General features: G+C 42.2%; 1 protein-coding gene and 1 long non-coding RNA gene across 3 annotated transcripts; one reads left to right on the forward strand and one right to left on the reverse strand.

The window, feature by feature from the left end:
• The first annotated feature begins 11,559 nt into the window (after positions 1-11,559).
• Positions 11,560-16,668, forward strand: LOC122926930. The gene is made up of 4 exons (XR_006387734.1): positions 11,560-11,618; positions 12,182-12,252; positions 14,882-14,926; positions 16,500-16,668. It is a non-coding gene; the product is annotated as an uncharacterized LOC122926930 (long non-coding RNA).
• Positions 11,813-16,342, reverse strand: LOC122926929. Of its 2 annotated transcripts, none has more exons than XM_044278452.1 (2): positions 15,999-16,342; positions 11,813-12,549 (listed from the first exon to the last, which is right to left on the reverse strand). In XM_044278452.1, exons 1-2 carry the CDS (start codon positions 16,228-16,230, stop codon positions 11,984-11,986), a joined length of 798 nt encoding a protein of 265 aa, XP_044134387.1. In that variant the 5' UTR covers positions 16,231-16,342; the 3' UTR covers positions 11,813-11,983. The 2 variants fall into 2 exon arrangements, with proteins under 2 accessions (XP_044134387.1, XP_044134386.1); XM_044278451.1 differs by having other exon boundaries at positions 14,036-16,342.
• Positions 16,669-18,395: the final 1,727 nt, after the last annotated feature.

Raw genomic sequence — 18,395 nt, forward strand, 5'->3', positions numbered from 1 at the left:
CATCCGCCATGCACAGTCACTTCTGGCGCTGCCAGGACGCCAGCAGATGGCTCCGCAGTGTGGGCTTTTTTTATGTGTCAGCTGCTGACAATAGTGATGCCATATGCAGCCTGTGCTGTCAACGCAAAAGTCGCAGTAAGCCCAACACTCACCTAGGGATGACAACCTTAAGAAGGCCCTGGCCTCCCATTACCGAGCCCTTTATCCCCAAATTTTCCTCCACTCCACCTACCACCGTGCCATCGTCACATTCATCTGGCAGAAGGAAGGCTTCCGTCGCCCAAATGTTCAGGCATAAAAAGTTGATGATGCTGGATAACCCTCTTGCCCAATGGCTGACCGCTGGCTTGTCGGAACTGCTAGCCCACCAACTACTGGACTCGGAGGCCTTTAGTAAATTTGTGGCCATTGGCACACCACAATGGAAGGTCCCAGGAAGGAAATATTTCCCTCAGAAGGGCATCCCAGATCCATATGGCCACGTTCAGCGGCAAGTGAATATTCAGATACATCTGACCACAAACACGTAGTCTAGCAAACACAGGCAGGGAGGTAAATAGCTTTTATGGCCCACTGGGTGAACCTTCTGATGGCCGTCAAGCATGTAACCCGTGGCTCCAGTGTGGATTTGGTGTTACCGCCACGGAATTCATGCAGACCAGCCTCTTCTTCTCCTCCTCCTACTCCATCCTCTGTCTTCTCCTCAGCTGACTCCTCCTTTTCCACTGCTACCGCCTCTCCTGCTGTGCCACTCAAGCTCCCCAGAACCTATTCGACGTGCCAGGTGAGACGTTGCCATGCTGTGCTGCGGCTGTTGTGCCTGGAAGTCAAGAGCCACACCGCTCCCACACTGCTTTCAGCTCTGGGGTCACAGGCCGATCAGTGGCTAACCCCGCTCAATTTGACAGTTGGTAAAGTGGTGTGCCACAATGGTGCCAATCTGTTAAGCGTGCTGACACAGGGCAAAATAACACATGTGCCGTGCATGGTACACGTCCTGAACTTAGTTGTGCAACGAATTGTTGCCAAATACCCCGGGGTCTAGGACGTCATCACAATTTCTTTTCTGTCAGGTGAATGCCTAATTTTTGGAGCTCGTACTGGTCTATAGTAAAATTTGTATCCAGTGATTGACTTATTTTACCTCTAGCCACATCATCACAAGTTCTTTTCTGTCAGGTGAATTGCTAATGTTTGGGGCCTGTACTAACCTACAGTCAAATTTGCATCCAGTGACCGCCTAAAGTACCTCTAGCTTCATCATCACAAGTTATTTTCTGTCAGGTGAATGCCTAGTTTTTGGGGCCTGTATTCCCTTGTCCTACAGTAAAATTTGTATCTAGTGACTGCCTAATGTACCTCCAGCCAAATCATTACAAGTTCTTTTCTGTCGGGTGAATGCCTAATTTTTGGGGCCTGTACTTCAGTTGCCTATAGTAAAATGTGTAATCTGTTACCGCCTAATGCACCTCCAGCCACATCATCACAAGTTCTTTTCTGTCAGGTGAATGCCTAAATTTTGGGGCCTGTTCTGACCTACAGTAAAATTTGTATCCAGTGACCGCCTAATTTACCTCTAGCTTCATCATCACAAGTTCTTTTCTGTCAGATGAATGCCACATTTTTGGGCCCTGTACTGGCCTTCAGTAAAATTTGTATCCAGTAACTGCCTTATTTACCTCCAGCCACATCATTATAAGTTCTTTTCTGTCAGGTGACTGCCTAATTTTTGGATCCTGTACTCCAGTGGCTTACACTAAAAATGTAATCCAGTGACCGTCTAATGTAACTCCAGCCACATCATCACAAGTTCTTTTCTGTCAGGTGAATGCCCAGTTTTTGGGGCCTGTACTGGCCTACAGTAAAATTTGTATCCAGTGACCGCCTAATTTACCTCTAGCCACATCATTATAAGTTATTTTCAGTCAAGTGAATGCGTAATTTTTGGAGCCTGTAGTCCAGTGGCTTACACTAATATTTTTATCCAGTAGCCGCATAATGTAATTCCAGCCACATCATCACAAGTTCTTTTCTGTCAGGTGAATGCCTAATTTTTGGGGCCTGTCCTGGCCTACAGTAAAATCTGTATCCAGTGATGGCCTATTGTACCTCTAGCCACATCATTACAAATTCTTTTCTGTCAGGTGAATGCCTAATTTTTGCCATTAAAATCAATGGGGCCCGCCGCAAACATGTGGTTCGCGAACATTTGATCGCCCCGGCCGATGTTCGTCCATCACTAATTGTGACGCTTGAGCCTCGCACTTGGTAGGAGTCCATGTTCAACAGCAGCACCCATGTGACCATCAAGCACCTGCATCTCCCAAGAGTGCACTGAAGTCTGCTCTGCCTCGCATAGAAAAATATCCCTTACAAATAGTCCCAGCAAATTCACAAATAAATAGCACCATGGTATGCAATCTCCTCTCCCCTTCCCTCCCCCAATTGCTTTCTGCATTGTCTAGATACTTCTATTAATTTAGAAGTAGGGAAGAACGTGTCTGGATTTTATTACCTGATTCTCTATGAGCTCACTACGTTGGCACTGAGGGGAGCATGGAAGCTGCTGAGCATCTTAGTCCACTTCCGAATGCAGGAGAATTTTGGACTAGATGGATAAACAGCAGGAGGCGCTGCCAGAGAGGAAAATGTAATGTATAATAATAAAAATAATAAAGAATAAAAACAATAAACAATGCTTCTCTTGACCTCTTGATGTATATTACAAAAATGCTTCCTTTAAAATGCACTGCTAATTACATAGTAAGACCTTTCATGGGATAAGCCCTTTAAAGAGCTTTCAAGGAAAATGCCTGATATTGATTTTAGCTCTAATCAACTGAAGGGAGCTGATCTACTATACCAGACTTAGCCTAAAGACTTAGCCTTTCCACTGCTCCCTTAAAAGACCGTTGCTAGGGCTTGTCTGTCTTCCCTTTATTATATGCATTAGGCATCAGAGTGAGGAAGCGTGTCTCTCAGTAATCCAATCTGATGGCTGGCAGGGAGCTGCTGGCTACATCAAGTGTGTATTGGAAGTGAGGGAAAGCAGTTTTGGCCTCAGAGAACTAGCAGAGGAGCCATCTTGAGAAGGTCCTCATATCTTAAATGTTTAAACAGCCATAACTAAGGGAAAAACTCAAGGAAAACAGTGGTATGTGAAGGAACTAAATATTGCTTTATGCATAATGCTGCTGCAGCAGTAACATATGCTAATATAGTTTTTTTTTTATGAAAACATGACAGTTACCCTTTTAACATGGTGGCTCAGTGATTAGCACTGGTCCTTTACAGCGCTGAGGTTCTAAGTTTGACATCAAAGACATCAACGACATGGAGTTTGTAAGTTCCCCCTGTGTTTGTGTGGGTTTCCTCTCACAATCCAAAACCATACTGATAGGGAGATTGTGACTAGAGATAAATGAATTATAAAAAATTTTGATTTGGTTAGTTCACAGAATTTGTTAAAAAAATTTGCTGTGTGGCGAATTACTTTGCCACGAAGCACATTTCTTTGTAACTTGTGTGTGCAATGACAGGGAACAGCGATTGCACCGTTCCTTCTCAATGTGCCCCTCAGATGCCGCATTTTACATGATCGAGGCATCTAATATAAATAACAAAGTGTAAAATAAAAAACATAATAAAATAAAAAAATCATACTTGCCTGATCCATTTGCTTACAAAGGGCCAGCTGTCTCCATCATGCTACAAGATCTGGCGCGGAATCCGGCTGGCATGCTGACGTCATACGCCACAGCGCACGAGATTTCATGCAAGATCTTCAAGCTAGATGATGATGGCCGGACTGCAAATGGATCAGGTAAGTATGACTTTTTTTTTTGTTTTTTTACACTATTTCATGTTAAATCGATTCACTAACACAAAGCATCTTGAAATTCGGATCAGTGGACTTTTATTGGCTCAACACTAATTTTGACCCCTATTGAGAAGTAACAAATCTATAAACAAGACCTGGATAATTATTAAAACATAACTTTAAAATAGTATAAAGAATTGCGGTGAAATATAAAATATGCTATGAGCGCTTATGGACGATATTCCCAGAAAAATAGAATGGTCTTACCAGATCTAGAAGCACGGACCATGACGTGTCTTTATGTAATATTGTCTTTTAACCACCTCCGGACCGCCTAACGCAGATTCGCGTTCCGGAGGTGGCAGCCCTGCGCACAGTCACGCATATATGCGTCATCTCGCGAGACGCGAGATTTCCTGTGAACGCGCGCACACAGGCGCGCGCGCTCACAGGAACGGAAGGTAAGCGAGTGGATCTCCAGCCTGCCAGCGGCGATCGCTCTCTGGCAGGCTGGAGATCCGAATTTTTTAACCCCTAACAGGTATATTAGACGCTGTTTTCATAACAGCGTCTAATATACCTCCTACCTGGTCCTCTGGTGGTCCCTTTTGTTAGGATCGACCACCAGAGGACTCAGGTAGGTCAGTACAGTCGCACCAAACACCACACTACACTACACCCCCCCCCGTCACTTATTAACCCCTTATAAACCCCTGATCACCCATGATCACCCCATATAAACTCCCTGATCACCCCCCTGTCATTGATCACCGCCCTGTCATTGATCACCCCCCTGTCAGGCTCCGTTCAGACGTCCGTATGATTTTTACGGATCCACGGATACATGGATCGGATCCGCAAAACGCATACGGACGTCTAAATGGAGCCTTACAGGGGGGTGATCAATGACAGGCGGGTGATCACCCATATACACTCCCTGATCACCCCCTGTCATTGATCACCCCCCTGTCATTGATCACCCCCCTGTAAGGCTCCATTCAGACGTCCGCATGATTTTTACGGATCCATGGATACATGGATCGGATCCGCAAAACACATGCGGACGTCTGAATGGAGCCTTACAGGGGGTGATCAATGACAGGCGGGTGATCACCCATATACACTCCCTGATCACCCCCCTGTCATTGATCACCCCCCTGTAAGGCTCCATTCAGACGTCCGCATGTGTTTTGTGGATCCGATCCATGGATCCGTAAAAATCATGCGGACGTCTGAAAGGAGCGTTACAGGGGGGTGATCAATGACAGGCGGGTGATCACCCATATACACTCCCTGATCACCCCCTGTCATTGATCACCCCCCTGTAAGGCTCCATTCAGACGTCCGCATGATTTTTACGGATCCATGGATACATGGATCGGATCCGCAAAACACATGCGGACGTCTGAATGGAGCCTTACAGGGGGTGATCAATGACAGGCGGGTGATCACCCATATACACTCCCTGATCACCCCCCTGTCATTGATCACCCCCCTGTAAGGCTCCATTCAGACGTCCGCATGTGTTTTGTGGATCCGATCCATGTATCCATGGATCCGTAAAAATCATGCGGACATCTGAATGGAGCCTTACAGGGGGGGGTGATCAGTGACAGGGGGGTGATCACCCTGATCACCCCCTGTCATTGATAACCCCCCTGTAAGGCTCCATTCAGACGTCCGCATGTGTTTTGCGGATCCGATCCATGGATCCGTAAAAATTATACGGACGTCTGAATGGAGCCTTACCAGGGGGGTGATCAATGACAGGGGGGTGATCCGGGAGTCTATATGGGTGATTACCCCCCTGTCATTGATCACCCCCCTGTCATTGATCACCCCCCCCTGTAAGGCTCCATTCAGACATTTTTTTTGGCACAAGTTAGCGGAAATTTTTAGTTTGTTTTTGTTTTTTCTTACTAAGTCTCATATTCCACTAACTTGTGTCAAAAAATAAAATCTCACATGAACTCGCCATACCCCTCACGGAATCCAAATGCGTAAACATTTTTAGACATTTATATTCCAGACTTCTTCTCACGCTTTAGGGCCCCTAAAAAGCCAGGGCAGTATAAATACCCCACATGTGACCCCATTTCGGAAAGAAGACACCCCAAGGTATTCGCTGAGGGGCATATTGAGTCCATGAAAGATTGAAATTTTTGTCCTAAGTTAGCGGAAAGTGAGACTCTGTGAGAAAAAAATAAATAAAATCAATTTCCGCTAACTTATGCAAAAAATAAAAAATTTCTAGGAACTCGCCGGGCCCCTCATTGAATACCTTGGGGTGTCTTCTTTCCAAAGTGGGGTCACATGTGGGGTATTTATACTGCCCTGGCTTTTTAGGGGCCCGAAAGTGTGAGAAGAAGTCTGGGATCCAAATGTCTAAAAATGCCCTTCTAAAAGGAATTTGGGCCCCTTTGCGCATCTAGGCTGCAAAAAAGTGTCACACATCTGGTATCGCCGTACTCAGGAGAAGTTGGGGAATGTGTTTTGGGGTGTCATTTTACATATACCCATGCTGGGTGAGAAAAATATCTTGGTCAAATGCCAACTTTGTATAAAAAAATGGGAAAAGTTGTCTTTTGCCAAGATATTTCTCTCATCCAGCATGGGTATATGTAAAATGACACCCCAAAACACATTCCCCAACTTCTCCTGAGTACGGCGATACCAGATGTGTGACACTTTTTTGATGCCAAGGTGGGCAAAGGGGCACATATTCCAAAGTGCACCTTTTGGATTTCACCGGTCATTTTTTACACATTTTGATTGCAAAGTTCTTCTCACACATTTGGGCCCCTAAATTGCCAGGGCAGTATAACTACGCCACAAGTGACCCCATTTTGGAAAGAAGACACCCCAAGGTATTCCGTGAGGGGCATGGCGAGTTCCTAGAATTTTTTATTTTTTGTCGCAAGTTAGTGGAATATGAGACTTTGTAAGAAAAAAATAAATAAATAAAATCATCATCATTTTCCGCTAACTTGTGACAAAAAATAAAAAGTTCTATGAACTCACTATGCCCATCAGCGAATACCTTAGGGTGTCTACTTTCCGAAATGGGGTCATTTGTGGGGGTTTTCTACTGTTTGGGCATTGTAGAACCTCAGGAAACATGACAGGTGCTCAGAAAGTCAGAGCTGTTTCAAAAAGCGGAAATTCACATTTTTGTACCATAGTTTGTAAATGCTATAACTTTTACCCAAACCATTTTTTTTTTGCCCAAACATATTTTTTTTATCAAAGACATGTAGAACAATAAATTTGGCAAAAAATTTATATATGGATGTCGTTTTTTTTGCAACATTTTACAGCTGAAAGTGAAAAATGTCATTTTTTTGCAAAAAAATCGTTACATCTTGATTAATAACAAAAAAAGTAAAAATGTCAGCAGCAATAAAATACCACCAAATGAAAGCTCTATTAGTGAGAAGAAAAGGAGGTCAAATTCATTTGGGTGGTAAGTTGCATGACCGAGCGATAAACGGTGAAAGGAGTGTAGTGCCGAAGTGTAAAAAGTGCTCTGGTCATGAAGGGGGTTTCAGCTAGCGGGGCTGAAGTGGTTAAAGAGTTGAGGATGTGAGTGCTTGTACCGTATCTCAGTTATTTCTCCAAGGACGTGGACTACAATCAGGGTCGTCTTTAATATTGATTAGACCCTGGGGCAAGAATTTACTTGGGCCCCCTGGATCCCGCCTTCCCAAGCCCTAGCATGCAATCACGCCCTCCACCACAACACACACACACAAAAAAAATCCACACACCTCGTATACAATGCACAGGAATGAGCAGTGTGTGAGTATATTATAGAGATGCTTCATAGAGATGCTTTGAATCTGTAATGGTGTGGAGCTCATTAATGCTGTTGAATATAATTTGTATTTTGCCTGCTATAATTTGCTTGGTCAGTAGATAGTGACAAAGAATAAGATAAAGTCTAACTGAAGCTGTTTAGTAAAGAAAAGTTATATTCCTTTTTATCTTTCAAAGTTCAAATAATGCTATCTTAGGGGCTTAGTAGGACCCTCAGAAGGGCAAGGCTGGACTGGCCTACCGGGAAAAATCCTGTTAGGCCGGTAGCCTTGACTGCCACACGGCCAGTTGAGAAGGCTCTTTGGCTGGTGTAGCAACTGCCACAAACACCAGACACTATAACAACATGCAGGACAGCAGCACCCTTACTACTGTGTCACAACTTGCACACTTCTCATTTACAAGATCAAATCCAACAAATCCCAGGTATAGTCAGGACAGCAATACAGATGCATTGCCTGTGCAGGAGAGATGTGTCTGCTGGGATTCAAACCCACAAACTTCTATATCAGAGGCAAAGCACTTACCCACACAGCTATAAGAGCGGCATAGCCACTGACTGAAAAAATATGAGACTTCTACTGTAGACTCTGTTAGAGCTGTTATAGCCAGTGTACATCTATACACATGACAGCTGCCCCAACACACCCAGCACTGCTATATTTCTATATGACAGCTGCCCCCAGCACACTCCGCTCTGCTATATCTCTATATGACAGCTGTCCCAGCACATTCAGCTCTGCTATATCTCTATATATGATAGCTGCCTCAGCACACCCAGCTCTGTTACATCTAATACACATGACAGCTGTCCCAGCACACTCAGCTCTACTATTTCTCTATATATGACACCTGCCCCAGCACACCCAGCTCTTCTACATCTATACACATGACAGCTGCCCCTGCTCACTCAGCTCTACTATATCTATATATCTCTAAGTATTACTATACAGTAGATAGATATATAGATATATAGCAGAGCTGAGTGTCCTGGGGCAGCTGTCATGTGTATAGATGTAGCAGTGCTGGGTGTGCTGGGGCAGCTATCATATATAGAGATATAGCAGAGCTAAATGCGCTGGGGCAGCTGTCATGTGTATGGCTGTACACTGGCTATCAAAGCTATAAACAAGTCTACAGTAGAAGTCTCATATTTTTTCAGTCAGTGGCGATGCAGCTCTTATAGCTGTGTGGTTAAGTGCCTTGCCTCTGATACAGAAGGGTGTGAGTTCGAGTCCCAGCAGAAACTTTTCAGAAATACAGGTTTAATTAGAATACACAAGCTCTGACTCCATATATGGACATACAGCGCCTGCATCGCATCGCTGACATGGAGATAAGTATAAGTGTTTTTTTTGGGGGGAGGCACTTGATACTGGCACATGGGGGGGGTTTGGCACTATGATACCGGCACAGGGGGGGTGGGTGGAAAGGAAAGGAGAGAGGCACTTGATACTGTCACATTGGTAGGGGGGTGGCACTATGATACTGGCACATGTGGGGGGGCGGCAAGGACAGAGGCACTTGATACTGGCACATTGGGGAGAGATGGCACTATGATACTGGCACATGTGGGGGGGCGGGAAGTAGAGAGGCACTTAATGCTGGCACATTGGGGGGGAGATGGCACTATGATACTGGCACATGGGGGGAAGGAGAGAGGCACTTGATACTGGCACATTGGGGGAGATGGCACTATGATACTGGCACATTAGGCGGGAGATGGCACTATGATACTGGCACATGGGGGGAAGGAGAGAGACACTCGATACTGACACTTTTGAGCGGGCGAGATGGCACTATGATACTGGGACATGGGGACAGGAGAGAGACACTTGATACTGGCACATTGGGGGGGTTGGCACTATGATACGGCACATGGGGGGTGGGAAGGAGAGAGGCACTTGATACTAGCACATGGGGGGAAGATGGCACTATGATACTGGCACTTTGGGGGAGTCAAGATGGCACTATGATACTGGCACTTTGGGGGGGGCGAGATGGCACTATGATACTGGGACATGTGGGGGGAGGAGAGAGGCACTTGATACTGGCATATTGGGGGGGAGATGGCACTATGATACTGGCACATTGGGGGAGTCAAGATGGCACTATGATACTGGGACATGTGGGGGGAGGAGAGAGGCACTTGATGCTGGCACATGGGGGGGCATCTATGGGGACACTTACTGGGACATTATTGGGGGACATTATGGGTTCCCTTTTTACTGGCACATTATTGGGGGACACTATGGGGGCATCTACTGAGGGCAGAAAGAAGGGGTATTTTATATGACGGGGGCTCTGTGTGGTACTAGTATTATCAGGGGGTTTATCTGTTTCTGCAGTATTATATTGGGGAGCACAGCGGCACAGTATTGTGGTAGGATGATTTGTCCAAAAGATACGAGAATGATGGAAAAGTAGTAAAGTAAGATTTTTTTATTTTTTTTTGTCAAACTGCAGAGACGAAAAATGCCTGAAAACTGGTGTTCTGATCTGAAGGTCTGAAAGGAGAAGCTGAGGAAAGAGAACATCTACGTCAAAAAGACGTCACTGGTTGTAAGAGGTATGTGCGCTGTATTACCCTGTATTTCCATTCCATTCCATTTTTTTTTTAATCCAAATCCAAATACTTTGCTAAAAAAGGACTCTTTATTTTTTTATATTAAAAGAATATTGAGTTTGGATCACTTTGTGTACAGGATTCGTAGGATTCGAGATTCGAAAGATTCGAGAACCTTTTCGGATTCGAAAAAAATTTGATTCGTCCCACCTCTACTTTAAAGTAAAGTTCTTTGATTATTCTTAGTTCTGACCCAATTGGATGGTCTACTGTAGTGTTTCCCTACCAGGATGCCTCCAGCTGTTGCAAAACTACATTTCCCAACATGCCCTGAGAGCCAAACGCTGTCTGGGCATGCTGAGAGTTGTAGTTTTGCAACAGCTGGAGGCACCCTGGTAGGGAAAAGTTGGTCTACGGTGATAATATGAACAATGGGAGTTCTACAAAAGAGCTATTGTGGGGCAAAGTTCATATTCGTGTTTACACACGTGTTTAAAAAAAAATGCTTTTCCCTTTTATAAACAAGTAAATAATGACGCAAAGCTTAGGGGCTGGTATGCAACTTTTTCCAGGGCTGGTTTTTATCCCCAGTCCGGCTCTGCAGAAGGGTGATAGTGAACTGTAAATGCAGGTTTGAGGCTGCACTTAGAATATCACTTGCTGCATCACAGTTTCCCTGGAAAGGGGAGAAGTTCCAGGTTAGAGCAGGAAGTGACCAGACAGAGTCTGCCTAGTGAATGCTGAGGACGTCAGGTGGAAACCTCTAGAGAGCCTGGTAGAGGATTTACAGCTCACAGTGGGGCCTGGCAACGGCAGCTAGGGAAGATTCACTGCCACGGATTCAGGAAACATGTGGCTATACGGTCCAGTTCTGGAGTGGACCAGTGGATCGGGAAAAAGCAACAAGAGACTGCCAAGAACTGTAAATGTGGTTTTGCAACGTCACATACGTAGCACACGTTACCAGTGACATTTTGGATATACCAGAAAGCTATGATGTCATACGCTCCAATTCACAAAATAGAATAAATCATCACTCAAAATAGAATTTAAGCAAATATCTTTATTTATTTAGTTGGGTAATTAAAGGCCGCAATGCTTATTACTTAACCAATTAATTATAATCTGGTTAATCCAATTTATTCTCAAATATAAATAAGTAAATATTTAAACCAATAAACCATATAACACTCAGTCCACTCAGAGAGTGACTTAACCCCCGTCAATAAGCAAAGCGACAAAATAAATAGGGAAGGGAGGGAGGGAACTTGAAAAATACTTACGTGAATGAGCCAAAATCGTTATTTTCTGTTCTTTTATAGGTTCTCAAACTGGCAGTTAAAGTGATCTCCAATCAAATTTGAAGATATCAGCGCAAGCACCCACAGCATCTGGGTTAACCCATTCTTCACATAGGTAAGTAAATAATATAATCAACATATTAACTGTAATGTTAGGTGCCATGTCATCATGGCTCACCACACTGAAATTATCAGTATGGTTCGCTCCATGATGTCATACGCTCCAATTCACAAAATAGAATAAATCATCACTCAAAATAGAATTTAAGCAAATATCTTTATTTATTTAGTTGGGTAATTAAAGGCCGCAATGCTTATTACTTAACCAATTAATTATAATCTGGTTAATCCAATTTATTCTCAAATATAAATAAGTAAATATTTAAACCAATAAACCATATAACACTCAGTCCACTCAGAGAGTGACTTAACCCCACAACGCCACATAAAAACAAGTGGCCCAATAAACATTGCAAGCCTTTAATAAAAACCATTATCAATTATGTTCTGCAAATCTGAAATGAATATATCACATCCAATATCAGAAAGCTGATCATCCTTTTCTTGGTAAAGTCCTCTAACGAATCCTTCTAATTCAACATGTCTGTAATTGCCATGACCAATTTCCTTCAAATAAATCTCCATTTTTTTATTAATTCTTTTCCTAATTGTTTCCAGAAAGGATAACTCAGAATTGAACCAAGAAAATTTTGGGATGATGTCAGAAAATACGAGTACAACACCATCAAGTAAGTAGCATATTTTACATAACAATTCTTTTAATTCATAAATTAACAAATGCGTTTTGATTTTTCCCAAATCAAACGAGCCAATATGTAAAATAAACAGGTCAGGTTTCGACATTTTTGAATATATAAGGCTGACATTCTTGAAGATATCAGAAATTTTAAGGTCAGCAAAGGAAAACCAGTTTATGGAAAATTCTGCTGAATAACCTAAATTAACAGTAGAATGTCTAAAAGCAGATCTTCTCTCAGCCAATTGAATCAGTTCATCCCCAAAAATCCATACAACTTTTGAAGGTCCTAAAATCAATAAACAACAAGGTTAGGCCGAATATAACATTTATAGCAATTGGACCTCCATCTACCAATACGTTTAATTACAGAACTATCTAAACCCAATTGCTCTGCAAAGGTTGCAGCACCTATACGAAATGAATGTGCTGAAAGTTTATAATTTACGTAACCTAAATCATTGAGACATTTATGAAATACAAAATTGAATTGAAATTTAGACAAATGGGAACCATCAGTGTGGTTAAATAAAGCATTGGAGTCAGGTTTCCTTACCTGAAACCATCTAGTAATATTATCAACTGGACAAATAGATTTAATCGGATAACTCCTCAAACACAACCAAACTCCTTTACTAAATTGGTCAGTCTTGGATTTTTTGATATAAATCTTTAGAATATCACTATTCAAAATTATGTCTGTCATCAATAATGGGGGATTTGAGATTTTATTGTCTGCAGCAATCTCGCTTAATCTTAGAGCAGCAAAGAAAGCTATAGAAAATGCTGCAGAAAATAAATTGGTTTCATATTCCGAAGAACAAACTAATACTAAATTACATATGACCTTTTGTAACAATTCAATAGATAAAGGGCTGGTCTTAACATTGGGGACTGACTTTCTTTTGATACCTTTAATCATTTGTTTAATGATAAAATTATTCAGAATAGAGCTTTCGCCTTTTAATTTAAAGAAAAAAGAAATGCCCGATAATTTTTTAGAAATAGAATCGGCTTGTAAACCGTTGTTGTAAAGATATATAATAAATTTGATAAAATTCCCTAAATTAAAATCAATGTAAGAAATTTTTTGAGATATGCAGAAAAGCTTCCAATCCAACCATGCGGCAGAATATGCTGCCCATGTATTCTTGGCTAATGAACCAAAAATAAGTTCATTAGTTAATCCTCTGATATCTCCCAAAGATGAGTTGGACAAGGAATTCCCATTCGGGAAGCTCGAGGTGTCATTAAGAAGAATTCCTTGAAGCGCTGTCGGGACAAATAATCAGCAATATAATTAGTTTTCCCAGAAATAAATCTAGCTTTTATCCAAATGTTAAATTTTAGACATTGAAAAACTATCTTACGCAATAATGAAGAAACTAACGGAGACTTTGAAGTTAAACAGTTTATGGAAAAAACTACTCCCATATTGTCCGACCTTAGCAGAATTCTCTTATTCTGAAACACTGAGGACCAAATTGTTAGAGAAACTAGAACTGGAAATAATTCTAGAAAAACCAAATTTTTTGAGTACTTGTTATTAGTAATCCAATTTAAAGGCCAACGTTCGGCAGACCAAAAGTTGTCAAAATAAGCACCATATCCAATAGCACCAGACGCATCTGTATAAAGAGACAAGGTGTCTGAGCCAACAAACTCTTCCTGCCAAATGGTGTGACCGTTAAATTCACATAAAAATTGCAACCAAACTGAAATGTCATCCTTTAGTTGTTTGGTGATGCGAATATGGGATCGAGGTGAGGACTTACCTGATGTGGCAGCATACAATCTTTTAGAAAAGACCCTTCCCATGGGAATCACACGAGAAATAAAATTAAGAGAACCTAAAAGAGACTGAAGTTGTTTAAGCGTAATTTTTTCTTTTCCGGATATGCGAGTTAATTGTTGAACAGTATTCTGGATTTTTTCCATTGGTATGCTAAATTCCATTGTTACTGTATTTATATCTATGCCCAAAAACTTGAGATTCGTAGTAGGATAGACAGTTTTATCTACAGCTAATGGAATGCAGAAATATTTAGCTATACCAATGAATCTATTCAGAAGATTCATACAATCATCCGAATCTTCACGACCTATAAATAAAAAGTCATCGAGATAATGTAGTAAAAATCCACTACCTGAGTGAATATCCATAACCCAGTGTAGAAAAGTTGAAAACGCCTCAAAATAAAAGCAAGATAGGGTGAATCCCATGGGAAGGGCCATATCATAAAAGAATTTATCGAGAAAATAAAAACCCAAAGAATTATAACCGATGGGGTTTATAGGTAGTAGTCTGAAAGCAGATTTAATGTCAGCTTTGGCAAGAAGAGAATTGCGGCCTGCTTTTTGTAAAAAAGACAAAGCTTGATCAAATGAGGAGTATTTCACACTGGCTTTATTTTTTTCCATCTCATCGTTTAAGGAACTGAATTTAGGATAAGATAAATTGTGAATAAGACGAAAAGAATTTGGTTCTTTTTTAGGAACTAAAGCTAAAGGAGATATACGAAAATTCAAGAAGGGGGGAGAATCAAAGGGACCAGCAATCCTACCTGCCAAAATTTCAGATTCAATTTTTTCTTTAACAATGTCAATATTTTGTTTTACAGATAACGCATTTTCAACTAGAATGCAACCTGGACCCACAAATTCAGGTATGAAAAACCCATTGGTAAAACTGTCAATTAATAAATTAGCCATCTGAATGTTTGGGTAATGACCTAGCCACTGAATTATTCTTGGCAAATTCAGCGGAGTCACCTTGTTTAAACGATTGAATTTCCTTGTTAGAAATTGGGAAGTGAATACCTTGTTTTTTAAAACATTTTGAGGCTGAATGAGAACCGGCACAGAAAGAACACTCGTGTCGGTATTTGCAATTATGTTGCCATCTGCAATGCGACTCGTTAAATGCGAAACAGATACCTTTTTTGACGTTAATGAAATTGGGTTGACGAAAAAGATTGTTTTTGTTAGGGAGCATTAAATTCAACCAAAGCCCGACATCTTTACTACCCCAATTTAGATTCGGATATACTGCAAGTTTCTGACGAAAGGATTCGTCATACAGACACCAACCCATTCCGCCAAAATTTCTATATGCCTCCAAAATAGTATCTACATGGTAAAATAAACCAGTACAAAGACTAGGAAATTTTTCACCCAAAACTGCTGCGTATATATTAAATGCTTGCAGCCAGTTAAAAAAGGATTTCTGGTGTAATTTTCTCTTTTCTTCAGAATCTGATTTTTTGTCTTTCAATAATTCACTTTTTAAATTCTCACTAGATGAAGGAAGAAGAGAAAAAATTTCAACATATTCTTTTCTCCAAATTTTTTCTTTCACGCTCAAGGGTAAATGAAACCCTAATGGAGAAATTTGACACGCCAGAACTTCTTTAACAGATGTCTCTTTTATACCTGAGTTAAATTCAAGCTCAGGAATTACTGCCATTTCAGGGTTAATATTGGACATTTTAGGTACATTAGTGAACGGTTGAATGGTTGAATTAGCAGCAGTCAGACTATTAAGGGTATTAACTTGACTGACATCTGCTAATCCAGACCAAACATTTTTTGGTGATTCATCCTTTTTAGATAGGTAAAGTAAAAATTCATCAAACAACTGAATCTTCAATTTAGAAGAATCAATGTCAAGTGAATTAATCTCTTGATTAATAGTGCCCTGCGGTTTGCAGTCACTTAAAAAGTTATAATTCAGCTCACCAGAAGCAGATGATGTAGGAGGATGATCAACTGTTGAAGCAGGTGATGGCTCCTGAGTGACAGTTGAATGCTGTTGAAAATGACGCCGTTGAATTTTCCTGCTGGCTCGGCTTGAAGATAAGTTGGTTTTCTTGGTCTTAGAAGGAGGCGCATATTGTGAAGGGGAATATGCCCTCTTGTCTCTCCGCTGACGTTTTTTAATCGGCGAGCGGGTCTCAGGTTTTTCGCGCATGCGCACAAAATTATCGCAGGGAGGATCGATCAGTTCGGCGCTCGCGCCAGGTACTGCGCAGCAGACGGGATTAGAAGATAAAAGAAGCTCTTCTTGCTGGTCCGGTCCTTGCTGTAAGCACTTCCTCAGCCATTCTTCTCCCCTTTGGCTTTCTGCTCTGAAAATAAGTTGTTTCAACAGATCTTCCATGACACAGATGAACGCAGGTCTGTCTCTTGAAAAATACTTACGTGAATGAGCCAAAATCGTTATTTTCTGTTCTTTTATAGGTTCTCAAACTGGCAGTTAAAGTGATCTCCAATCAAATTTGAAGATATCAGCGCAAGCACCCACAGCATCTGGGTTAACCCATTCTTCACATAGGTAAGTAAATAATATAATCAACATATTAACTGTAATGTTAGGTGCCATGTCATCATGGCTCACCACACTGAAATTATCAGTATGGTTCGCTCCAGAAGAGACATACTCCACTTTCCTTTGGATTACAAATAGTATTGCACAATACTTAGGGTGTACCCCAACGAGAAGATCGCTCAGGAACATTCAGTCGCAGCTACGCTGCTTTATGGACTTTGGGGAACATTTTGCAATAACTGGTTTAGAGTTAGGCAGCATTATCTTTACTGTGTATTCATGCTCTGCTTTCAATCTGTTTTATATATGCTCAGCTAGTTGTTCATTAAGTTTGTTCAGTAAACGTAACTGCTGGCAACGAACGGTTGTTTGTGTCTGTGTGGCATTGTGTACCCTCTGTATCTGTGGGCTGAGCCCTCTTTTCCATCAAATCAATGCACTTCTATAAGGAGTGTTTAGCATGAATGCCAGTGTTGCAGGTTGTGCAACACTGGACTAGGAAGCACCTCTAGTGGCCATCTGATGAGTGACACTAGAGGTGTTCCTTGGTAGTAATATAATGTGTTTACATTAAAAAGCTTGCAGAGACATGCTATAGACACCAGAACTACTATGTTTAGCTGTTGTGGTTCTGGTGACAATAGTGTCCCTTAATATAGAGAAAATAAAAGAATCAGCACAAAAGTATCAAATAAAATATAGCCATATGTAATGCTATACAGTATTCTGGGCACATGAGAGGCTTAGATACACCTCACAGAAGAAATGATCACATATGATAGACTTAGATACACCTCTCAGAAGAAAGTTTCACACATGATAGACTTAGATACTCCCAGGGGCGTCGTTAGGTCAAAACATTTGGGACTTGAGCCCTGGTTGTTTTGACCAATGCCCCAAATATTTTGCTGGCAGCAGTGGCGTAATTACCAGGGAAGCGGCTGCTTCGGAACCTGGGCTGACAAGGGGCCCGACATCCGGCAGCCTGACATCTTGATTATCTAATGCAGTTTTTCATGCCAGCGCAGTCATTTCCATACAATCTCCTGCACAGCCCGAAGCCTGACTCCGCCCACTCACGTGACTGATCATGTGCTCCTGACATCATGAAAGGTCCTTTTGCCCACTAGGAACTATCATCTCCTGAGGTAGGACATGTGAATGGAGCATTTCCAGCACTGATGTAGATATGGGGGACAGCGTTCCTTGTATTTAGGACTGTCCCTATGCAGTATAGTAGGGGAAAAGTAACAATAAACCACTGGTCTCTATAGGCACATTGATAGACCAGAGGCATTGGTGATACTTTAACTGAGGTGCATGTTTTGGTTGTATTCTGCCCCCTGCCCTGTACTGTACCCCGTATGCTGCACTGTGTGTGCCTCCTGCCCTGTACTGTACCCCCATGCTGCACTGTGTATACCCCCTGCCCTGTTCTGTGCCCCCCATGCTGTATTCTGCCCCCTGCACTATGCTGCACTGTGTGTGTGCCTCCTGCCCTGCACGGTACCCCCTATAACGCACTGTGCCCCCTATGCTGCACTGTGTGCCCCCTGCCTTATACTGTACCCCCTATAATGCACTGTGCCCCATATGCTGCACTGTGTGTGCCCCCTGCCCTGTATTGTGCCCGCTATGCTGTACTGTCCCCCCTGCCCTTTAGTGTGCCCACTATGCTGCATTGCACCGCCTATGTTGCACTGTGCGTCCCCCCCCCCCCCTTGCCCTGTACTGTACCCCCTATACCGGGGATGGGCAAACTGTGGCTCTCCAGCTGTTGTAAAACTACAACTCCCAGTATGCTCAGT

This window comes from Bufo gargarizans, chromosome 2, assembly GCF_014858855.1.
Source record: "Bufo gargarizans isolate SCDJY-AF-19 chromosome 2, ASM1485885v1, whole genome shotgun sequence".
Classification (NCBI taxonomy): domain Eukaryota; kingdom Metazoa; phylum Chordata; class Amphibia; order Anura; family Bufonidae; genus Bufo; species Bufo gargarizans.